The sequence below is a fragment of the Parus major genome, chromosome 2, assembly GCF_001522545.3.
Source record: "Parus major isolate Abel chromosome 2, Parus_major1.1, whole genome shotgun sequence".
Classification (NCBI taxonomy): domain Eukaryota; kingdom Metazoa; phylum Chordata; class Aves; order Passeriformes; family Paridae; genus Parus; species Parus major.
In genome coordinates this window covers 75,801,851-75,828,631 of record NC_031769.1, presented here as the reverse complement: position 1 = coordinate 75,828,631, position 26,781 = coordinate 75,801,851, and the positions used below count along the sequence as shown (strand labels likewise).

The window sequence follows — 26,781 nt, the reverse complement described above, 5'->3', positions numbered from 1 at the left end:
GTGTGATCTATAGCAGTCTTTAGAGGCTGTGCTCTGTTCAGTATATTTTATGCCATTTAAAGGGGGATGATGGCTGCATCACACAGCTTGGATAAAGCAGAGAGCAATATCAACACCTGTAAAGGGTTAAACTCAATTTGGAGTTTATTCTGTGTTTGTTTGTACTCTTGCTCTTTCCTGGCTCTAGTAGAGCTAGGATTGTGATCACATTGGGGTTTAATTTCATTAAAGACATGAAAATTAAGGCTTTCCAAAGAATACTCCTCAAAATGGAGTGGTCTTGCTCCCAATTCTCCACTCTGAGAGAAAAACAAAAAACATTCCCTCATTCCCAAAACCATTACAATCTTATTCATAAACCCATAGAAATGCAAACAAACAAACCATCAAAAACCTCCACTTTTTTTTTTTTTTTCTATCTAGAGTGTTTTGAAGTTTTTTTTATATGTATGACATGTCATTCATAATGCATCTGGTACACAAAAATCCTTATGGACAATACTCAATAAAATGAAATAAAACTCCATGGTACTGTTATGAGTAATGCTGATGCACCTAGGTGGTGCTAAAACTCAGTGCATAGACCACATATTTATTAAAAGTATTTCATCTGACTTCGACATAAGTATATTTTCCCCCATCAATCTTCCTTTAATATTTGAATTTCATAAACAATTCTGCCACCAAATTTTGTTGTCATGAATTTTCATTAAAGAAGAGTTTTACAATAAGATATTTAATACTCTTGAAAAGTATTGTAATTAGTTCATTAAATTTTACAGTAAAAACTGATTACAGAAATCACACTTATTCTGTTCAGGAAACAGAACATCATGAGATTTCCTGTGTGACCAAATGCCATTAAATGACTTGTGTTATTTCAGTATGATATGAAACAATTTGGTAGCTTTAACTTCAAATATTGTGTAAATATCAGAACATACCATTCTTCTCACCAAAAAAAAACCAAAACAAAAAAACAAAAAAGCAAACAAAAAAAATAATCAAAAGATGAAGAAGACAATTTTAAGACGATTAAACAAATCACTTTAGATAGTATTTTCTAGTCTATGGCAGCATACACTCAAAGGTACATATACTTTTATTTCACATGTCTTAACTCCCTTTTGAACTGAATGAACACATCTCAAGTAATGTGTTTCTCATATGTCCAAGGCATCCCTTAGACAAATTATTGATTCTGGCACATTACAAAGACACAGTATAAGAGTAATTTTAGAAAATCCCTCAGATCAGCAAGGGTTGTCTATTTTACCACTCCGTAAAACAGCTCGTTGTCCTTGTGCTAGGACACTATCACTTTGCTAAGCAGGTATTTTAAATACTTCTAGAGAACCAAACCCCAACACTTCTTCGTTTAAAACTAACATCTTCACCACAACAGCAGTTTTCCCCTGTTACCTTTGAATCTGGCTGTTACAATCAGGAGGAAGTTTCTGAAAACTTACTGACAAAAAATAGAAACTTGATACATGCCCCTCATTCTGTTTCTGATGTAACACTATAGCCATTTTCAAAAACAAGAAAAAAAAGGTCAGGACCTTGTGATAATTCTGTGTAAAGGCAGAAAATCAGTATACTTAACACTAACTGTATTCACAAAGGAAGCGTCACTCACTCAGGGAAACCTGTGCACTGACTTTGAAACCTGAGAACACACTTTAAAAGCTCAATCAATTCAACATATATCTACCTTCAAGAATATGTGAGAAGAAAAATACTTTTCAGCACCACAGTTATGTTGTGCAGCTATTACATCAAAATGTAATAGTCATACAGACAGGAAGTGATGAGCATGAAATGAGGAAAAGATATTAGTCTAATTATAATGAAAAAAATCTTAATAAATAAGCAACCTTTAAAAGTTGCTTGTAAAAGCAGAATACTTTTAGTTACTTTAAAGGTAGAATAGAAAAGTAAAATTCTTCTACTAGAAAAGCAGAAAAATTAGGAAATTGTTCCTAATACTCCCTGGATACTGGATCATTGCTGGACTCATCACCACATAGACGCATAGAATGGCTTGGGTTGGAAGGCATTCACCAAAAGACAATCTGGTTTTAACTCCTCTACCATGGACAGGAACACCTTTCACTAGACCAGATTGCTCAGAGCCCCATCCAACCTGGTCTTGAACACTTCTAGGGATGAGACATCCAAAGCTTCAAAACTTCACCTGTGCCAGTGCATCCTGATACCTAGTCTAAACTTACTCTCTTTCTGTTTAAAAATGTCCCCCCTTCTGATGTCATTACCATCCCTTGTAAAAAGTTGTTCTCAGTCTTTTTTAGTAAATCCTTTTTTACATACTGAAAGGCTGCAATGAGGTCTCTCTAGAGCCCTCTCTTTTCCAGGTTGACAACATGAGCTCTTCCAGATTATCTTCATCAATGAGGTGTTCCAGACCTCTGATCACTTTCATGGCCCTCCTCTGGACCCACTCTAACGCGTCCATATCTTTCTTGTACTGAGGACTCCAGACCTGGACACAGCACTCTAAGTGGGGTGTCACAAGGGCAAAGTAGAGGGGGACAATCACCTCCCTTGACCTGAGGGGTGCAACTCTTTTTATGTAGCCCAGGATGCAGTTGGCTTTCTGGGCTGCAAGCCCACACTGACTGTTCACATCCAACTTTCTGCCCACCAGAAACTCCAAGTCATTCTCCTCGGGGTACTCTTATTGAGTTCTTTTTCTAGTCTGTTTTCATGCCTGGAATTACCCTGACCCAGGTGCAGACCTTGCACTTGGACTTCTTGAGCTACATTAGTTTACATGGTCCCACTTCTCAAGCCCATAAATGGCACAATGATCAGGATCTAGATTATACTAGATAGGAAAAAATTGTAATTTAAAAAGATACAATTGATCAGATGTTTTAAATTGTAATTTAAAAAGATACAATTGATTTTCTTCAATGTTAAGAAAAATCAGTTATCGTGTCCTTATCTTGTTTTATTTAAAATTTGAGTTTCTTCAGGACGCAAAACTTTTGCAATCTTTTTAACTCAATAGTCTCCAATAATTTTTAACCCTTGTCCAATTTCAGGCAAATCTAACAGAATGACCGAGACCTGAAACACATTATGATTGCATAAGCCTCTTAGCAATTACTGGATGAAAAAAGGAGAAAGACATGCTAAAACAATCAGAGAAAATTTTGCTTTCCTCATCACATTTGTCAGGAGCCAAGTGGTAAAAGAGAAGGCAGATAGCCCTGGACTAGTCACCAGGTAAGACAGGACAGGCTGCTGCCCATGGCAGTGCGGAGTGAGAATGTGCTGACAATTCATGACACAAAGTTGTGACAGTTCTCATGACAGCAGATCATGAGAACTGGATCTACTACATGGAACTGGGGATTCAGAAATGACCACACTGGACTGGTGAATTTCAAAAGAAAACGAATAGCAGATAATTTTATAGCTAGCTAATGAGCTATATTAACAAGGCCAGATAGTGGATAGCTTACTAGCACTGAGCAGTGTTAATGTCTGCTTCTGGGATGTGAGTTTACTTTTTCAGAGCTAACAGGAGTATCTTCATATCACATTCATATTTAAACATGGCTTTGCACTTTTCATACAATGATATTGCAAAAAGAGAGGCCAAACTAATTATGCATATACATAATTTCATATTATGTTTACTATTGCCATGAAACTATCAAGCCTCAAAAAACACGCTTTATAAAAAGTGTTTTAAGTCATGAGTTCTATTTCAATACTGCTTTATCCTAGGGAACTGAACTAGATGTATCAAAAACCAAAATCTATGAATTAGAGTCTAGACACAGCAACTATAGATCTACACGCTGGCCAGAATGTAATCCTTAGCACTCAACGCATAAAGCTGGTCAATAGAAGCCTCTGCCTAGTGTGATGATCTTTATGCTATCAGAATCTCCTCATATTAAACAAAGCAAAACACAGAGAATTTATTCATCTTAAGCAACACCAGAGAGAATTCTTGAAAAAAAATATACAGAATACTCTGATGTAGTTCAAGGCTGATAACACTGCCATTAGAAGATGGAATATCTTCTGGCAAATTATGAACTAAATTATGACTATGAAATTAGGGCCCTTAGTCATCAACCACATGGATCCATCAGTGGTAATACTAACAAGAACTGAGAGATGCAAAAATCTTCCAATGCAGAGCACTGTCTGTCAACTTACATTGAATAGATAATTCATTTATTACTTGTCTCTTAGAAGAAAAGAAACTTATGATGTTGAAGGAAATCAGTATTGTACAAGACACACAAGAAGTAATTGATAAGCAAAAAATATGTGAGGTTTCAGGCTATTCTGCTGAATTCACAACCCCTTTCCTACTTTTGAGACATACTACTGTCTTGCAATCAGAATTTTTCAGCTATGTTTCCTATACCAGAAATAAGACTGATAAAATTATACAGTCTTGTTTCATATTATTCCTCCTAGATTTTATTTATATTTTGGAAAACTGTTGCTCTTCTTTTAGGAGTTTCTGTGAAAGGAAGTCAGCTCTATTTAGAATGAATACAGAGAAAACCACAGTAAACCCTTTCAAACAGATATATGTACAACCTTTATTTCTAAGTTGTGGTTTAAAGTGTTTCTTTAAGGGGAAAAATCCTGCACATCTTACTGCATTTTGCATGTCTAACGAACACTGATCTTCTAAATCCAGAAAGGTACTATCTTTTAAATGTATACAACAAAGAATATTTATAAATAAACCAAAAAATAACAGCATCAATCAGATGTACTTCCAAGCACGTTCTCAAGTAAGGTACTCATACAGTTAGAATCAGATTCAAAACTCACAAGTATGGTAACGGAGAAAAGGAAACTAACCAAAAGAAAGTCTGTGGTTTAGCTGAGGCTCAGCCTGTCCCAAGGGTTATACACTCGATATAGGCAGTTTTGGTTAGCACTTCCCTTGAATTCAATTCTGAATGTGACAAGCCTCAGTAAGTCTCATTTAGCATTCCGTCTAATAAGGAAATTGAAGAGAAATTTAACTGAAAATTATGGCACACAAAGGAAACATAGGAAAAATGAACAAAGACATTATTTATTTTAGTGAAAGACTTGTGTATATAGTTCAACACAGCCTTTTTTAGACCAACCGTATTTTCATTCTCTATTACTAACATGTAGCCACTGCTCTTTTGCAAGGTGTTTAAAATATAGTTATTGAAAAGGAGAAAAGAAATAATGTCACTCATAACTGTGTATAGGAATCTTCTGTAAGGAAAGAAAGAAAATGTTCGTATTCTACAAGATTTGTTCTAGAAATAACATTTCATGTTGAAAAGAATAAATATTAAGATGAAATTTTATTCTGCCTTTATAAGTTTTCATTAGATGTGAAATATTTTGTAATTTTCAATGATATTAGAATCCTGTAAAATGTATAAATTATTATATGAACATTTTATGTTTCTTTGACTTCTGAAAAAAATATTAATACAGATAAAAGCATATGCCAATGTACATTTCTGCTTGCCAATCAGTTTGCTATTTAAACCCTTCCATTCAAAATAAAAGAGGACAGTTCTTGAAACCTGATAGGTAGGGATCCATTCCTGCATCCATTGAGTCTGCAGGAAACATAAGACATTCTTTCTTTTTAATTTAGCTCGTGTTCAAAGGTAAGCCTTACCTTTTGTCTTTCCAATTGTTAGGAAGTATTAAATAGAATGATGGATGCAGTGAAGAATTTGTGAAACACAAAACCAAAAATACTGTTTTTAAGGATGTGTTTCAAAAACTTTGTTTTCAAGTCTTTGTGAGGCACAGAGAAGATACTCATTTCTACAACACTCTTAATAAGCCTGCTTACTGTTTGGCCAGATTTTATATAACATGTGTAGCCTGGGAGCTTTGTTTTTCCTTGGAGCCTTGTGATCTATACTGTTGTTTATAAATCTTTTCATTCAAACAGCTTAAGGCATTTCCTGGTGGATGTACCTATAGCTACCAGGCCATTATGTTCTACAGTAGCTCACACAATGTCTGAGCCAGATTACAATATTCTTGTTGGCTTTGAGTGAATATGCAGAAAAAATGCATTTATGTTCCAGAAGAATTTTGAATGAATTGTTGACTGAATTCAGAATTCCTACAAGATCTCAGCTACTGTGTCAGATTATTGTGTACCCAAAGTGCTGGATAGAAATTAGCTTCCCATTAGTGGTCACATTAAGATATTCTGTTCTGGTATTTACTCTTGAAATATTAATGTGATAATATTGTTTAAAATCAACACCAGCAATTAATTTCACTCTGACAAAGTCAGACTCAACCATTGCACAACAATAGTGACAAACACCTTAGGTTTTGACCAGCTGAAATGTAGTAATTGATCTTAAAAGTTTAGTTTGGTATAGAGAAAGCAGAAGCAAAAAAAGTTGATAGATGCATATGAAGTAGCCAAAGGAATGTTGTATTAAATATTTTACTGAATAGCCTTTTGCTGCTTTCTACCATAGGAACATCATCATTCCCTGATGGGATCAAAATCACACAGTTTTTGAAATATGCATTTAACAAGGACTGGATAATAACCCACATATGAGAACAGTATATTTTTGTAACCCATCTCTATACTATCCATTGGTTATACTGAAAGAAATCTTTACTGGTTTCAGTATTTTAGCTATGCCGTCTCTGTGCTTTATCTGGAACTACTGGAAAATTTAGAAATGTTGGTTAATCCAAATGCTTTCCAAGGTGCCTTTCCCCCATGAATCTGATTACTAACTAGATTTCACTAATGGCTTCTTACTTCACTGAAAATCAACATGATTTTCAAATCAGTTATATGTTGAAATTGTACATACTCTGAGGAAACCTGGGTGGATTGTCGTTGACATCTGTGAGTGTGATATTTACAGTTGTTGACCCTGACAGCCCTCCGACCTGCCCAGCCATATCTTTGGCTTGAATGACAACGGAATAATGCTCTCTGGCTTCCCTGTCCATGTTGTGCAAGGCAGTCCTGATGACTCCTGTGAGGGAAAGAAAACAAACAAAAGATCAAGATTCACTTCAAGCAAAAGCAAAGGCTGGGTATAACTTTTTTTTAAAGAAAAGGAGGAGTTAAGTTGTTTTCAGTTATTTGTGCCATATACATACATGCATAAAACACAACTCTAGATGCTGCTAGACAGTAAACCTGCTGGATAATATGAAGAATTTCAAACAATATTTATTCAATCAATTACTATATTATTAAATAATTATAATAACATTTGTAACATTCCTGACCTAAAGTTACATTGCCAAAAGAACAATGTTTTCTCATGTAACTCTTTAAATAGCTACTTAATAGAAAAACTAATTACTTGGAACTCTTACCCCAAGGAATACGACACAAGGTGTTTTCTAACGAAATTCTAACAAAATATAATTTCTTAATTAATATCTTAATATTAATCATAACTCTTAAAACTACCCCAAAGCTAGATTTTCTTATTTGAAAAATTTTTAATAGATTTAGTTTTGTTTTGGATACATGTCAAACATATAGATTTTTGTTTATGCTGGACTTAATAATTGCAAAGTAAAAGGTAAACTTTTTATTGTTATTACTATGTTAGAGAGAGAAAACCAATATTGAATGATGCTAAAATTAATATTTTTTATCCATCATCATCAGATTTTTTTTCACATTTAGTTACCTAAACATATAGAAGCAAAGATTAAGATAAAAGCAGGAACAGACAACTCTGTTGGCACAGCTTCAATAAGGAGACCTCTTTCACCTATGATGATACCCGTAAATTAAACCTGTTAATCTCTTTGATCACAGACTGACAGAAAAATCATGGAATTCAGTAAAGAGAAATGTCAAATGCAGTAGTAGGGAACCAGTAAGTGCTGTGGACCGACAAATTGGGAAGGAGCTTTTCAGAAAAGAATCTGGTGTGGTCCTCAAATTGAACATGAGCCAGCAATGTGTCATTGCAGCAAACGAGGCCAACATCTTCTCAGGCTCCATCATGAAATGCATTGCCAGCAGGTTGAGGGAGGGGATCTTTCCCCTCTGCTCATCAAATCTGGAGTGCTGGGTCCAGTTCTGAGCACACCAATACATAAAATACATTTATAGACGAGAGAGAGTTTCATAGACATTAATAAAGAAATATGTAAAATGCCCAATTTATTAACATAACATTTTTAAAGAGATAAAATTTTAGCTTAACTTCTGTTGGATTCTGAAAGTGAGCTCTTGCTGTAACCAGTAAGTAAATATACCATAGCATCATCAGATGTTGCTTCTGGGTAAATTTTAATCATATAATAATTACTAATGCAAGGAATTTTAAGAAGTAGAGCCATACTCTTCAGAAGAATTTTATGTGCAGCACGATTCTCAAGCTCTTTTGATTCCCACAGATTCAGATTATGTAAAAAGTATTTTCCAGAGCATATTTTTCTTTGTGTTTTAAAAATACCTTTTTTGCATTTCTTCAATAAAATCATTTAGCCATTATTACATATAAAATGGAAAAAATCATGTAGTTTATACCATTGTTTCCATTCTCTTCTGAAAGCAAATCACACAAAAATAAGGAGATCCATGCACAAAGAATATTTTTTAAGTATCCATGAAGTTTTAGAATTATTTTAACACAGTTTTGCACTGTAAGTTACTTTCCATCAGAAGTGTAGATTTGGACAAACTGGCTAAAAATAGTATACCAGTCTAATTTAGTTCATCAGTGCTTTTTTTCTTAAAATGGTACCTTTTGAAATAGATATTTTTTCAGAAATTCCAACATGATATATTGAAAATAACCATGACTTATACACACTATACATTTAGAAAAGGAAATTTACGGAGTCCTTTAGATAAAAGGAACTGCTATAATTTAAATATGCATTTTCATCAAATTAAATATGGTTCACAAAATCTGGTACTACTCTTCTGAGAATTCATTTTACTGATAAATAGGAATATGGGAATGTACTAGAACTGAGAATGCCCTGCTTTGACTTTTCAAATTAATTGTTTTTGTTTTTTACATTGAAACCAAATGTATCATGCTTATGTACATGCACATAAGAAGTATGGGATTTTTTAAAAAACACTTCCATTTCAACTTGTAACAAACCAAATGTAACATAGTAGAACATATCTTCTACACTATCCTCCCTAGTATTAGCCACTTGCATTTTGAAATTAATTTAAACAAACAGAAATTCCCCTGATTAATGCTTACTTTCCTCTGCTTCAAGGGGTATGCTACTGAGTCAAGACATGTAGATAGTTAATAAGGATTTGTGGATGACTGATCATGACTAATAATTTAATCTGTCTCACAGCAAATTCCTCTTCTCTGAAAACTGAAAACTGAGACAATGAAATTGGGCAGGTTCTTAATTTCAAAACATTGTATGCAAAGTTTAGAATAAGAAAACTAGTTTTAAAGTTTTGATGGGCTGAAGGCAGAAGGTAAGAGAAGATTCAGTTCCCTCTTTTTCCTGGGTTTCATATACATTTATACATCTTGAAATCGTATCATCAGTGTGAGGTATGTAACTACTGTGAGGACCCTAATGCTCTGTCCTTGTCACTAGCAACTCCACCAACTGTCCTGGCAGTGCAGCACTAAATCATGTATAATCTCAAGTTTCACTATTGATCCCAAAATGTGTAAAGAGAACTTTGTTGCCTTTTTCACTAAGATAATATTAAATGCTCCAGTTTCTTTTAAAGTTGGAATTGCCCCTGAGTATCTTCTGTATGCTTGGCAGGGGTTATATATCCCACAAAAAGACAGGAAGTTCATCTCAAGAAAGATATTTCCCTGACTAAAACAGTTACCAAAAAAAAAAAAAACCTGAAATAGAAAGCTGTCACAGGTTTTTTAAATTTAAACACAGCCTTAATTTTGCCTCATATTTTTAAGGCAGCACTGTGACCCTGTTAACCAAGTACTTTCAGCTATGCCTTCAGTATTTATCCATCTTTAGTAGGAAGGAAAAGAAGAAAATTTAAAAAACAAGATGTAGGCGTCATTACAGGTACACACCATACTGTTTCTGGTATTAAGAAAAGAATTTATTACAGAAGTTTGACTGCTATGTCAAAAATCAAATGCAACATATGGACGGGTAAATCTATTAGAATGGAGCTAAGAAGAACACACAGCTTTGGACCTCTGCCCTTACAAATAGTGATACCTATTTCCATTTTAAAATCATGAGAGATTTTTTTTTCCCACATGGAAGGCTCTCCCAGAACACATGTTCTTCCAGTTTCTTTTCTAAGTTTATTCACCTATAAAGCACACCAGAGTTTTTCTAGGGTTTTTTAATTTTAATTTTTTTTTTGTTGTTTGTGTAACAATTTGACAGTTTTGAAAATAAAATTTTCCGGTTTGAATCTATTTTTCTTGACCATGTATGATGAGAAACCTACTTACTTTCCAGTTAAGATTTTAATAACACCTATTTTAATTGCAATATTTTTATTTTTTATATAGAATACATGATATTTATGACTGATCTTTAATTGAATAATAAAAATATCATTTTTCTCAAGTGACATTTCCAAATTAATGAGACCAGAATTGCTGTAGAACCATAGAATCTCTTAAAGTGAATTGGACGAATAAGGATCAAGTCCAATCCCCTGCTATTCACAGGACTACTTAAAACTAAACTATATTTGTCTAATAAGTAATTTTATTATATAATGCTATTAAACTTGATTATGTTTTTCCTCCTCTTGCCCATAACCACAAAAGCTTATTTCTCTATACTGCAAGTTCTTCACAACCTTTTGCAATCGTGACATTTCTTCATGATGGTCCTGCATTTATCCTCAAAGTATAAGATAAAACTGGGAAAAAAGAACACTGAGATGAAAGATTGGTATATCTACTACTGCGGATAGCTCCTTTTCTTCCTTTTTCCCGAACATTTCTGGATTTGAGAAAGTCCTGAAAATAACTTTATTTTTTGCAAGTTTTACTTCCCTCTCAGGCTCTCTGAATTAACTCCTGTTACTGAATTGCAGTCAATACCCTTTTTTTTACCAAATTTTCTTAAAGATACTTCTATGCTCTGCAGCATCTGACCATGTGTTATGTCTTCTTTTTTAGCATTCTGCGAAGAACCATTTAACTTACATGAAAGAAAAGCTACATAAGAAGGATCTACAGTAACTGAGACTGTAAAAATCAAGACTTTTTAATTCAAGTGGAGACAAATACTAAGAAAATATTTTCCACAGCCAGGTGCGCAGCTATGCATTTACTGAAGTATTTTACTAAGTACCTACCCATTTGTCTGGTACACTTGAAAGAATTTATCTTTTTCCTTACACAAAGTAAGAACTCATTTAGGTTCAGTAACCACTGCAGAATATTATTTTACAGCCTACTCCTGAATGATGTCTGAATTGTACCCAAAAAAACAGGGTGTATTTTAATATTTTGAGCTCAGAGGTTTTCTATTTAGTGGGGAAAACAAAAAATAAAATAATCACACAACTCCACTTTAATGGCAAACTATTTTGTCATGGGGAAGTAAGAATTTTTTGACTGGAAAATTTCCATTCTGTTGTTGGAACATGATCATGGTCTCTAGAGATTTGATGAAAGGCCAGTGGGTCACATATGAACCTCCATATTCTAGTTTCTAATATATCAGTCATGCCACGATCATAGACAATTATGATTCAAATGTAATTTTAAATATCTATTTAATAGCTAGCTAAATGTGGGATTTACAATTTACTGAGGGATTTAAAGTGTTTCAGGTGGTAATTTAATAATATTATTCCTTCTTTTGGAATGAAAGCACTTTTTTATCACTGCTTTTTCTAGGGTATGAATTTAGCTTATTTTATTGTAACTTAATATTCTGAACATATCCTATATATTAAAACACATTTTGAATTCTAATATTATTCCACCTTGAAAGAGAAGCACAATTTTTCCATTTTAAGACAGATACTTAAAAAGTCAGCCAATACTTTTTTTTCCTTAAAATTTCAAAAGAAAGTTAAAATTTAGAACTCTCAATAGACGTAGACTTGAATTTGTGATTTAATTCAAAATGTAACTGTAAACACAAAACTGCAATATAAAGCTTATGGTCTTACTGATTACATTCTGAATTCTTTTATAACAAAGATGGATTTAAATCTAGCCCTTTGATTTAGATCTGCTTTATATAACTAACATTTTGTTCCTTTACAGGGACATACCTACACACTTCATGGATGAAAGTCATAGCACTATAGAAATTACAATTAGTGGTCAATTTTCTCCTCTGGTCATGACAATAGTACCACAAGACAGTATAGCCTTCCTTAAAGAAAATTAGCATTGAAATGAAATACATGTATCCAACATTTAAGGACAACTTCTAAAAAATAAAAAGTAAGAATATTTTAAAAGGAAAATAGTAAACATTTTTAAAAAATAGGCTAGAATAGCATTCATTTGGTATTAAAAGCAGGAGTTGATTGACCAGACTGATTGTATTACAATTAATATCTCCAGGAGAAAACAAATATTTTAAAATAAATATTAATAAAAAATATCCTTCTCTAAAGCTAAGAGGTTACTCATCTTAATGAATAACATACAGAAATTACAAAATAAAAAAAGGTATTTTGCTGATGCCTCCTAAATCAAGAAATATGATGAAATTTTCACTGAGTGGAAAATACACCAATTTATGTGGCAATTGCATGGATATCAAATGTGATCACGGCACCTCCCAGTTTTCATTGTGGGACAATCAAATTAATTAAATTAAAAATTTGCTGCCATGACACACGCAAAGAGTGCTGGAAGTAATTAAATTACTTGGTAAGTGCAATTTCTTCAGATATAAACTTCTTATGGGAATTTAATCCTTTGTGAGGAGAAACAACCTAATGACATGTGACAAACAAAACAATTAAGTAAAAAGGGGATGCACCTCTGAACATAGCAGATGGGAATTAAGTACATGAATCTTCTCAAAGAACATCACATTTGACAAGAGTTTAAAAAAACCTGAATTTTAACTACTTATATTCAAAAGCTTGGAAATCATGCTCTCTTAAAATGGAATAGGGCGCTACTATTGAACATTTCTTCTTGTAATGTCACATACCTTCTGTCCTACACAAACATATCTTTAATATATACTTCTATAAAAATGACAAAGAAAGATGCAGATGAAGGTTAAAGCTGCTAATATTCCAGTAATAATCCAAAGCTCCTTATTACTTCCTTCATAATGAAAGAAAATAAAGATGGAGCCACAGATTTTATTTCATATTTCTCATCTACTATTAATAAATTATTTTTTATGCAAATTAAACTTTTTGTCTTTAATAAGTGCATAATAATATATCTAAATAATTTGAGATAATTAGCATACTTTCCCATTATTTTGAATAATATTTTGGCTTCTTTTTTAAAGTAGATCACCTTGATAAGAGGCAAGAAGATAGACAATGATTATGGATATAAATCCCCCCTTTCTAATAGGTTCAAAGTGGTGCCCAGCTAATAAAAAAACTGAATTCAACATACGGTCTTGAAAAGATTCCACATTTAGACAAAATTTTGTCTTTTGAATAATTTAATTACAATTGACTGACAAGGTCAAGACATATAATTCAGATTATTTGTCAGTAAGAAGACCGGCTTAGCCAACACACCAAGCATTTACACATTGGTTGTGGTTTTTTCTCCCTGTGATACTCACTCCTTACACACCCACGAGTGTTCTACTGAACAGCAGTGCTTCACTGACCCTTGTATAACATGTTATGGATGTTACAGCATTATAGCATAACACAATTTTTGTAAGTCACTTAAGATGCAACCTTACTGAGCACTTCAGTATGCTTATCTGAAAAATGTGAATGAAATGCATTGAGACTGGTGTCAACATGCAAATATGAATAATTTTTTCCATCGATCCTGGATACCTGGATGACAAGGAAAACAATTCTGTTAATGTCACATGACAGTGGCCATACAAGCTAATACCTTTTTAAAGAAAAACTATTAAATTCAATAACCAGCAGAATACCATCAATAAAAAAACCAATTTTTAATTGTGGGAAGTGCTTTAGTGCTAGATATAGTGTATCAGAGTGTAAATATGTAGATATGTATATATAATACAACTACCTTAAAATATGAGTAATTGGTTTCCTTAGAGGTCCTTGACAGAAAAATTCTAGAAAAGAGTATTATCATAATGTTCTCTTGAAAAGCAAAACTAATGACCAAAACATTTTTAAATTATTTGAAGCTTCTGTACTTGTATAAAAATCCTAATCTATTCACACAGTAAAAAGTATTAGTTCAAGTTGCATAAGAGAAAAAAATATCTAAAACTGTACTCTGGATAAACAGAAGGCTGATTAAGGAGCCACGGCAGATACCAAATAAATATTTTCAAATGCTGAAAATGTGTCTGTGGCAGGTTTAGGTGAACCAAAATTTTCAGAATTTTCTTATGGACACAAAAATGATGGTGATATATAAATGAAATTTAAAGGAATCTTATAAAGAATCTGAAAAATGTTCACAAATACTATTTTCTTTCTTAGACCAAACATCCACAAAATCTTTGTGTGTAAGGTGACATAATAGGTAGCTATCGACTTCTGTTGAGATTCAATCAGGAATTATTAACCCAAAAGTCAGAAAGATCTAGTCAGAGAAAAGATAAATCTCTACTCGGAAGTACAATAAATCTTAGGATTGACTTACAGCAGTCTTTGTTGTTCATTTGTTACAGAACACTGCTATCAAGAAAATGATTACTGCATTACTGAATTACTGGGGTAACTTGTGGAAAAGAGGCACTCTCACACCACAGTAAATTAAAAAACCTCATAGTAAGGTCACACAAAGCATAAAATATAACACAAATCAATTTTATACAGCTGTTTCTAATTTGACTGAATACATTATTCAACAAAGTGCTCAACTTCTGCTGTACGTATTAGCATTGGACACCTCTTGACTTGAAACAAGCACTGTCTGCATTCGAAATTATGCTGAATTTGGAAAAATCACAAATTTGAAAATTCTGTCTCTGACTCTCAAAAACTCTTACTGGATCAAGACTTACTTAAGAATAACTCTGCATATATTTTGTTATTTGTCCTGGAAAAGTCGTGATTTTGTTACCCAGAGTGAGGGAAGTTATACAACTTCATGAAACAAAGCACAAGTGCCATAATTTCAAACATCGTATATTAAAGACTTCCATGCTGGGTTCTATAAGAAAAAATGAAAAGGAAAAAAAAAATATCCTTTCCTTTTCTTCTTCCTACTTACCATTCTCATTTAAAATTACTCAAAAATGCAACAGTCTTTGCTTTGACCTTCAGTTTTTAATTCTCCCCATGAGAACACAACAAAACCTACCAACTTAAAACTCAGTTTACTTGCTCAGTCATCAATAAGCTTAATAAACAAAGTGCAAGAAAACAGATCAATAGCAGTGTCAGGGATGTTTTTTCCTTCACTGGGGTTCATCTTGTCCAAATTCTTGCCTTCTGAGGACCTGGAATGCCTTTAAAAAGTGGACCTCAATATGCTCCTTTCTAAACCACATAAAATTTCTAAAATTATTTTCAATTTCTCCATTTCATATAAAAAATTCACAGTAAGACAATACAGATAATAGGCTTACCTTGATTTACAGTTTGATACAAAAGGTCAATGATTGCTCTAAGTGCATGTTCTAAATAATGACATGAAGATTCATTGAAACTTATTCAAATGTACTTATAAACCAATCACTAGGAAATAAACCTTCATTAACAAAGAACAAAGCAGTTTTCTTTAACATGGCTTACCTTAAATTATACTATTACAGCAATTTTAAAATATAAATTAAAAATTAAAAAAACCCTGATTCCCTACTCTACTAACATTTAGGAGGAGTAGGATTGTTTTTTAAAGTTCATAAGGAAGAAGGCTGTTTATTTAAGATCCAATCACTCACTTTTTTTAACTACCTATTGTCAGGCTAAATTGTTATTCTTGGCCTAACTGTTCTTGAACACCACACCACAGGCTATATAAAAATACCCCGTTTCTAATTATAACGACAAAATGAAACAGCAATTCAGAGCAGTATAGAAGTTTTCATTCAGAATTATCAGCATTCTTCTTTAATTGAATAAAGCACAGATTTTTACCCAGTGTTTTCTTTATATATGTCTATATAAGAAGTCTATCCCCTAAATTTAATCTACTATAACAAGCATTTCTCTGAATGTGTTGCTCCATTTTCTAAATCTCTTGAATGATCTGAAGTAATATGAAACAGCATATCTAAAGAAATTTAGAGTATCTACATATCTGATATAAAATTAAAGAAATTATGTACTAGGGGAAACATAAAAATCCATGGTACCAGATGAATGCGGAGTCCCATACAGAGTGGATAGGAGTTTTTCTAGTGCAGATATTGCAACTATTATCACCTGCCATGTCTGGAACTGTCAAATACTTTTCTTGTCCATCCTCCTTAAGACCTTCTTATAGTATATACCCAATGAGGGTGAGCAGAACCTCATATTGTCAATCTTGATACAGTATAAATCCAGATACTTCATATCAAGGTAATGAAGTTATGCTGACTGACACCAGTAAAGAATCTTATCTGTTATTTTTAGGCAAAAAGCTTCTTAGTACAATTAGGACTAAGTTGTCAATCCAGTAATCTAGTTGATGAGTTTTTTGCTCTACAGGTGTTACTGGTGATGGAAGTTCATATCAGGGAAGAGTGTCTTATATGAGCAAGGTTGCTGTTACAGCTCCTGAGAATATGGATAATAAGTACAATTTTTTAATACCAAAATGTTGATAAAATCACAGGTGAAGATAAAAATATGTATTTGAGCCTATGTTTTGAGGTCAAGAACAGGATATACAGACAGCATACCTATTTGGGCCATTTGTTTCCTCTTATGAACAGGCAACTAAATTAAAATCTCTCTATCTCTACTTCCAATCTTACATTTAAGACTCTCCAAAGTATTTTACTGTCTTGTCTTACTGGACAAAGTTTAGCATGCAAGTGAAGTCCATTATCTGGTACAGTAATGCTCCAATATAGAGCATGCAATAATTACAGAAAGAAGCTTTGTGAGTTGTATACTTCTACTAATGAAACTCTCATGAAGAAATTCAAACTTCATCTTACGAGACAAGATTTAAGGAAACAAACAGTGTGAGTGTAAAATAAAATTCTGACTTCCTAAAACTCTGCTATTGTAAATTCAATCAAATATTGAAAATTATATAGATTTAAGTCAAGAGACAACTACAAAGAACTATGTATTTTCTAGATTTTGCACAGTTATTTGCAAAAATTATTTGTGGTAGCTCTGAGCAAACTGAAAATTAAAATGAAGCATGATTATTTTAAGTACTTTCACATTTGCACAAATGCTATGGGTATTTTTCTGCTGTATTTAAGTAGCTCTGTTTCTGTAAGAAAACTTCTAATATATAATTTCTCATGAAGTGAAAATGGTGCACAGTAGCTGCTTTAGCACGAGTAGACGTTGCCTATTTCTGTCAACAATAGTTTCTTAATTTTGATTAGAATCTCTTACAGTTGTAAAGTTCTTTTTTAGTGTCAAACATTAGCCTATGTATGGGAAAATCTACAGCTTGACTTCAGAGAATATACTGCCTAATAAATTATCTTAAATGCTTCCAAAGACATAACAAAAAGTTGCATTCTGATTGTCAGCAGACAAAAAAGTAAAACTTAAAATTATATTTTGACATGCACAAAACTTTTACATGGTGATCCATAATAGTACTACAATATCACTTAGGGTTTTTTGTGAAATGGATTACAGAAGTAATTTTGAGAAAGACTGAAGAACAGACTTTTACTACTCTTTTTTAAAAAATTTCATTTGTCAAAGGAAAATGACACGTATATCTTCAGGCTCTTAAGATATTTTAATGCCCTACACATGCATAGTTTGGAAAATACATTAATATATTGATCTGATTATAACAAAATCTCTTTTTTAGGATCAGGATATTTGAGGTTTCTAGAAGTTGTCAAAGAACATTAAATCTATTTTTGTTCTAATTTTGAAAAAAAATAAAGCCCTAGCAAGATAATTTGTTTTACACAATAGCAAGATAATATAGATAAAATGTGCAATTTTCAACTGTAAATGCCTTACAACTGTCATTTAAAAACATGGCCTGCAATTAAGGGTGCCTGCTTGTCTCTGAGAAATCAGCCTTAACCCTGGACAATGAAATTTCAAATCATTCCCTTCACCCTTAGTTTCGTGTATCTCCAATTTGCAGAAGAACAGAAAGGATTCTGTCTTTCTGTGTAAAGCAGGGGACAGTGATTAGATTAGGGAGAAAGAAGGTTTTGATCCTTTATTATGTCCTGGATAATACTACTGCTTATTAACTGTTGAAAATTTATGATTTCCTAAGTGATATTGACCAAATGGCAGAACATTTAGGACCAAAGTTCCAACAGTCCAATGCTTGTCTGTTATTTGTCATGCAGGCGCCAGGTGAGAATCCAAACCAGGAACTCCCATGTCCCTGGAAATGAATTCATGTCCACGACAAAGCCAGTGCTTCACAGACCAGTAAATGAACTAACTACTTGGGCACACACTTTGGAGTCAGAACTCCTTCCAATTTTTATGTGCAATACATATCATGATTCATAGCAAATATTTAGGGATGATTAGAAAGCACCCCAGGCCAGCTGGCTCCAGAACAGCCCCTTTGACCCATAGCAATAGTCTCTTCATATTTTCAAGTTTTAGAAAGGTGCTGCTCAGAGTATGACTGCTGCATAATGTATGTATATAATTCAAACATAGATTACCATTACATTTTGGTTTCAGGAAAAATGCTGTACTTTAGTGCCCAGAGGCACACAAGGTCTTCCCTTCCATTGTCTATGGTTGCAGCTCTGTGCATTTTACAAGTTCTCACTATTTATTTGAGCATTACAAATCCAGCATTTAGGGAACTTTTTTGAAGTCCTCTCAGTTCCACGTGTTTTTAGATGCACTTTTGAAAGCTTTTTCTAGAAAAGGACTGAAGACATGTCTGCGTATGACAGTCCTGCATAAACACCATAAATTCTCATAAATCTGTCAAAATGGAATTTTTTATTTTCTTCTTTAAGACTATTGTTATTTTAAAGGCCTATAAAAAAATACTGACTTGTCACACCAGGGATTTATGAATTAAATTCATATTCTATAATGACATAAAGGAAATCTTGACAATTATATATGTTTACTGAATTTAGTGAACACTATATTCAAAGGGACATATTGAGCAAACAGTGAGAAAATATATGAAGAACATAACTTTTTCTCAGATTTCCAAAAGTATCTAATCTTTTTTTTAAACTGCCAGCCCTGCAATTATGAAGTCTGAAAGCTACAAAATGCTTTTTTTGTATTTGTGCCTCATTATTAAGGCTACGCTTTCTCTGGAGGAAAGATGATCTCTTTTTAGTGATGCAAAATGGAAAACAGACAAATATATCAATATACTGTACATATATTTTAATGAGCAATACAAACCAAATTATAATGTCTGATGTTCTAAAAGTGCTTATGAAAGTGCCTATTAATTTCTACCAACTTACACTGTCCTTCAGCTGTACACTGAAAAATTCTTGAGTGTCATTTGAAATGATCTTGTTGAGGAACACACCACATTTCAAGAAATCCTATGAAATATTCTAAACACTTTAGTATAGATTTTTTTCACATAAGAACTCCTATTAAGTTTATTTAAACACTGCACTACATCATCAACTGTGAGTATTTCTATATTGCTAAAAGGACCGCTTTTTCTTGTTGTTTGTTTTGTTCTGTGGCTACGTATCTTAGTTTGCAACAGAGCAATGTTCTCACTCCTCTGTTTATGGACAATAAAATGAGTTTAATACAATAAGCTTTTATGATGAAATAATATTGGCTATAGCATAGAAGTGCAAGAGTTGTCAATAACTTATCCAACAAGGACTCAAGTAAAAAAGAGGGAAAGAAAATAAAAGAAGGATATTTCATGCTCCTTTCCTGCTGTATATGCATGTGTGTGTATCGGCGTAATGTTCAATTCTTTCCTCCCTTCTTTTGAACTGAGGAGACAAATGTTATGAAAAGGATACATTTATCATGTGACAATCTAGCCTCAAGTGTTCAATTTTACATAAATTAGAATCTTACACTGTAAAAAATGGTGTAACACTATAATAAAATACTACACAAAAAAGAGAACCAATTTCTAACCAGTGTTTCTATCCATCCTGGGATGTTTTTCAACCTAAGTTCTGTATAACCTGTCCAAAACTTTATTCTGAATGGCTTTAAGAATTCTGTGTCTTTTTCCTATATACAGCAAATATAACTAGCTGATGCTCACTATGAAATATCCCAGTTTAGATTTCCATTGAGATACTAAACAGATGATAAGGACCTACACAGCTAGTGTCATGCATTCAGGGAGTAAAGAGATCTTCCACTGTAAACTGAGTCTTTAGTTGTTCCATGGTTTGGTGCATCCTGAAAACAAAGAACTTCCTGACAATGCACAGAGCAACTGCAGTTTGTACATGTTGGTGTCTAATACAGATGATCATATACTTCCAAAAGTACCAGAAAGAAACAGGAGATATACTATATCTGTGTTTTGTTCTTTACCTACTTTTCCCAGAAATCCATCCAGCCCATTCATTCAATGATAGCTCTGGAGCAAGTATCTTCTTTGCAGGTTAGGCTAATTCTTGTATTTTGTGACAATACTCATTAGTCTCCTTAATAGATCTTAGCTGATTTTTGTGTGATATGTTATAGACTCAAAAAAAAAAAAAAAAAAGTAGAAAAGTTTGAATTTCACGTTTTTAATGAAACAGTTACATTTCCCCAGAAAAGAAACTCCAAACAAAATTAGTTTTACTTTTCCTCAAAGATGAGAAATAAACATTTCACTGTTATAACCACTCTGGAAACAATGAAATTATTATAGTCCCTAATATCCCCTCTCCAATATATTTACCAGCCTGAATGAGTCTTTAATTTCTACATGAATACAATCTAAAAGAATATCAATTTAAAGCACTAAATCTTACTTCTTTAAATGCATCTGCCCGAGTATAAAGTAAAAGAATCACAGAGAAACAGGACTTCTTCTCCTAAGGATGGATCAACTGTGTTTGAACCATTACTGGTATATGTTGATTTAACATGTTTTAAAGACATCTTTTAAGAAAATTGGCACTTCTTAACAGGCAATTCATTCTAGTGCTTTAAAAATCTCATTATAATTTTGCGTAATGACTAGCCTTAACCTGTCTTGTTACAGTACAACTTTTTTGTTTCTTGTTCTATTTTCCTTGAAACTGAAATTCAGTGAGATACAGATGGTTAAAATACAGATCACTGTATATAAATATATTTTATGGGGTTGTTTGTTTAATTATTTTTTCATTTTTATTAAAAAAAAATATTCAGAAAGATTATTATAATCAGAACCCAAGTTTAAGATAAATACCTTGATAAAAATCTATATATAAAAATAGTATCACTGGATATTATTGTCCTCTTTTGAAAAAGTTATTTAATGAGAAGAAAAGCTACTTTAATATCTTATTTTACAGTGCACTATCTATAACTATATTCCACCCCATTCATGGCTGTTAACTGACAAGAGTTTACTGCACCATACACTACAGTGTCACATACAGCTTTTGAGAAACATTGAAACAATTTTCCAGACCATTAGGTGCATTCCCTACTTAAAAGACTGAGATGCTTATAGTAATGCAGAAATAATTCAAACAAATACACACAGCTGCAAACCCATCAAATGGCAAAACACCGGAAGGAAAATGGGTTTTCAGCCATCACTTGTAATCCTCTACTTCAATGCAAAGATTGTGTTTAGTACATGTATTTCCTGATCAGCTGGCATAACATTGCCTGACAACAATAGAGTATTTGCAAAGCCTAAAGAATGGAATCAAATTCTGTTTAAATAAACTGACTTCAGAAGGAATTTTGAAGGGAAGTGAAGGAGGAGTCATCACATTTTTCAAGTCTAAATTATATGTTTTCTTTGGTTTTGCGGTAAATTATCAGAATTGCTGTGGAATTGCTTTAAGTCAGTGAAGACCCGATGAGGCTTCTTGAGAAAAACATGAGCTGTGCCCCTCGGTAATCTCACACTAGCCTCAGACAAGGCCTAAGGTTGGAAGGATGTCTGGGGTCAAGAGGAGGCCTCAATGCCTCTCAGTGGGCCACAGAAGAGCACCTACATGTCTGTACTGGCTGTCAGCCTCACTCCACCTCACTGGACACAACAAGACTTGTAAATCTGGTCCTTCAAGGAGACAAGAATGCTCACAAAGACACTCTGGAGAAGCTCAGACAGCCTTTACTTCTGCCTCAGCAGGTAGAGGAGGACCAGTGCGTTTGTTTTACCTTTGTATGAACTATAAATTCTGACTGAAAGTAAATAAGCAAGTAACGAAGACCCTCATTAAGCCCTATTTATTTATTAATTTTCACAGCCCTAACAACGCAAATGAAGAGAAAAGAGAACATGCATTACATGTATAAGTCTCAGTCACCAAAATCCCACCTATAGCCTGTGATTGTTCCATCCCTTTGGGAAGTGCCAAAATACATAATATAAAAGAAGAAGTTTGGGGTAAAAAGAGGGAGAAGAGTAAAAACAATATCTCTGCTGGCTCAATATGAATTGATGGACTCCATCTCTCCCCCTCTCCTAAAGGGACAACTTTAGATGAGCTTTGTGTCTCCAACGGCATTGGAATGGACACAGGAACACTTGTTACATGTTATATTAACAGATTTATTAGCACTACACACATACAAAGATGCACACACACATATATATATATATATGTGTGTGTGCATCTTTGTATGTGTGTAGTGCTAATAAATCTGTTAATATATTTTGTCTTGAAACATATAACACTCTGTAGTTAGTGCATTTATCACCATCTATCCTCAACCTGCCATTCTGTTGCTTCAATAAACTGCAGCATTTGTGAACCTGGATTCTGTAAGTTCTCACTGAACTTGGACAGATCTATGGCATCAGATTGGCAAACAGCAATATTTGTGAATCAGAACTTGCACAAGTTCTTATTGTATACAATGACACCTATAATTACAAAACTGAGATATTTGTGAATCTGTGGTTGTGTGTTAGTAAAATAGAAACTTTTACAGATGATGAAGGGTTCAATCTGCAGCCTTAGAAAGAGCTTGGATTGATGCAGTGATGAAGGTATATAGACATTGGGTAGAGAAATTATAAACTTACATTTCTATAATAAGTAAGAATATGTCTTAAGTAGGTAAGAAATTATATTAGGTAAAATAGTTTGAGGTTTAAGCTGTAATAGTGTGACTTAGAGAGTGGGTTAGAGATCCAGAAACTATAACAGAAGTGTGCATGAGTACATGACCTGTCAGCTTAGTGGCTAAGAGAAAGATGCTGTGCAGCAAAATTAAGCAAAGGTGATAGGTTAATAAGTGAAAACAAGCTTCATGTCAACTGCCTATTGGGCTAAAATGTTATATATTGCTGTGCAAAGAAGAAACTCATGTCTTCCTTGACCTATGGCTGACTTGTTGCTCCTCTAAATCTCATGCCTTGAGACTGATATCTTATCTGGCTACTTGAGCAATAAATCATCTCAAAGCAAGGTGGTCCCATCCCTCATTCTTCATCTCGACAGTTGTGAAAGCTCTGACTGAACTCCAGGAGACTTACAGTGCTAGATTGGCTGTGATCAGAAACTAAACCCAGCTTCATACAGACCCTCTGATCCCTGAGAATCAGATGATTTGCAAAGGGTTTTATTTTCTGCTACATTTGTATACCCTTAATGCAAGAGGTATAAACCATATGGCTATTTTATGTGAATAAATGAATAAGAAAGTCAACTAGAAATGACAATCATTTGTTTCATGCATAATTATGGCTTTGTGCCATTTTTTCCATTCATCTCTGTGATGAAATACAACTTGAAAAGGAAGTGAAGAAACAAAGCAGCAGCACTCAACTTTGTGTGTGTCCAAAATGATGGGTAGTAAGAAATCCCCAAAGGCATAACTCCTCTGAAGCTTCCTCAGAGAGAACAAACACCTACTTAAGCTGCTTTAACACTAGGGGATTTACAGATTTCTCCAAACTTCATGAAGACTCATGTGCAAAACATCCTAATAATTATTTTGCAAGAGATATCACAGCAGTTGAAACACTGAAAACGTCAGGCAGAAACCTTAATTTATGATGTCCAAAACAATTCCTTGAAAGTTAAAAACAACAACAACAAAAAATTTCAATTATTCTACTGTTTTTAATGACTGTAGCCTTTACTCCTTTGTTTCCTACTATGGTTTCTTCTGCCTGGGGAAAAGGACCCATGGGTGCTGGTTGACAGAGAGCTGAACAGGACATTGAGGTGTTGGATGGTGTGCAGAGAAGGGAAGCAGAGCTGGTGAAGGGTCTGGAGAGTGAGTCATATGAGGAGCAGCTGAGGGACCTGGGGTTGATCAGTCTGGAGAAAAGAAGTCCCATGGAAGACTTTATTTATGTCTACAAAAACCTGAAAGCAGGTTCTTCCTCAAAGTATAATTACAAAATACAAATACAGCTGCCTTCTATTAAATTTTATTATTTTTTGCTCAGTAGGGAAAATAAAAAAAAAAGTTTGCTCCCAGATTTGGAGGACTTTCAATCTTCATTTCTCATAAAACCTTTATATTAGTTCTTAGCTATGCAAATATATTTGCATTAAATAATTAGCTAGATATGTCAGTAGCTGCAAAAACATCAGTTATCCATACTTCAGTTACTCAATTAATCCTTTGTGGACATTGAAGAAACATGGGGAAAAAGTGTCTGGCTAAGACTCTTGATGTCCTGTCTGATATATATTAAGTATATCTTAAAAATATTTTTCCATATCTGTCAAAGTTTGAAACAGCAAAATATTTCCCCATTCACAGTCAGGATGAAAAAAACAGCTTCATGATACTTTCTAAGGAAAAAAAAGACTAAAGATGATGAATGTTGAAGATGTTAATTTTAAATCTTTTTTTTTTTTTTTTTCTTTTTTTAATTGGATTTCCACTTATGGACATAAAAATAAAATATTACAAGGACCTTAAAGAAAAACCCAAATAAAAACAACTTCTTCACAGAAAGAGTGATTGGACATTGGAGTTGGTTGCCCAGGGAGATGGTGGAGTAACTGTCCCTGGAGGTGTTTAAGACTAGACATGGCACTTAATACCATGGTCTAGTGGACAATGCAGTGTTAGGTCATTGGTTGGACTCAAAGGTTTTTTCAAACCTAGTTAATTCTCTGATTCTGTGATTCTGGAAGTGTATGCAATGTTTTGATTTCAGTTATCCAAGCTTTTCAAAAACAATACGTATCTTCTAACATAATCATTGTCAAGTGTAATGGAAAATTGTATCTATCCAAACATTTGAAAGGGATTATTTTCTTTCATAAAATTCTTATTTTTCTGTCTTGATGACTTTGGGGGAAAAAAACATGCATGTGTGTAACTAAAATGCTTGACTATTGCAATATCCTGCCAGAGGTGACTGTTGGAAGGCGTACAAGTTTTTTTATATCTAGTACAGAATATAGCATTCTGCCTTGTAAAACTGTTCAGTCATTATGCCTGTCTTTCAGGCTGACTGCCTAGAATGTGGTAAAATAAGTTTATATTGTTCAAGTTATTTTTTGTTAAAAGCCTTTGATAACATAGCCCCTAGCAATCTGTCATACTTCCCTCTTGAGTCGTGTCCTGAGAAGGAACTATGCTTATATAAACTTGCTCTCTACAGATCGCAGCTAAATCTCCTACCGTATAACAACAGGTGATTTTATCTGTGCTGACACATTTGCTTAGATTTGTCACTCTATCACTTCTACTTCCACTCACCCTTCCCTATCCTATAATTATATTAATTTTTTTTACCAACCACAGTATTTTTTAATAAGCTGTCTCTGACACTGAAGTGTCCTGATTGCCAGTTTTGCTTAGCTTTTAAATGGTTTGTTAAAACAGTAGAATAATTGAAATATCTGAGTTGTAAGGGACATTTAAAAACCATGTAGTCCAACCTCTGCAAATAAGCAGATTTTAACATAGATCAGTCTGTTCAGAGCTCTGTCCAAACTAACCATGAATGTTTCCAGTGGTAGAGCACCCACTGCCTCTCTGGATGATATTTTCCACTATTTCCCCACTCTCATTGCACAAAATTTCTACCTTATATTCAGCCCGTATCTATCCTCATTCAGTTTAAAATCATTACCACTTGTATTACAAATCTCTGCTAGGAAGTTTCTCTCCCTCCTTCTTTTCAGCCTTGTTTATGTACTGGAAGCTTGCCTTAGAGTCTTCTCTATCCAGGCTAAACAGCCCTATCTCTTCCTCATAGGAGAGTTGCTCCAGCCCTCTGATAATCTTGATGACCCTGCTTTGGACTCATCCTAACAGGACCACGTCCTTCCTATGCTGGCGATGCCAGATGCTGGATGCAGTACAGCAGCTGGAGTCTCACTAGAGCAGAGCAGAGGAGCACTGTCACCCCCCTTCACCTGCTGGACAAGGATGGGCTCTTCGGGCTGCAAAGGCATGCTGCCAGCTCATGTCCAAATTTTCATCCACCACCACACCCAGTTAGGGACACGTTGTCAGTA

General features: G+C 33.8%; 1 protein-coding gene across 8 annotated transcripts in view; it reads right to left on the bottom strand.

Moving 5' to 3' along the window:
• The window catches only part of CDH18 (cadherin 18), a 1,344,136-nt gene that overhangs the window by 59,177 nt on the left and 1,258,178 nt on the right, over window positions 1–26,781 (bottom strand). For all 8 annotated transcript variants that reach the window (XM_015653084.2, XM_015652999.3, XM_015653058.3 and 5 more), the window contains one exon: window positions 6,855–7,022. In XM_015653084.2, the coding sequence (XP_015508570.1) occupies window positions 6,855–7,022 (168 nt within the window). The remainder of the gene's footprint in view (window positions 1–6,854; window positions 7,023–26,781) is intronic.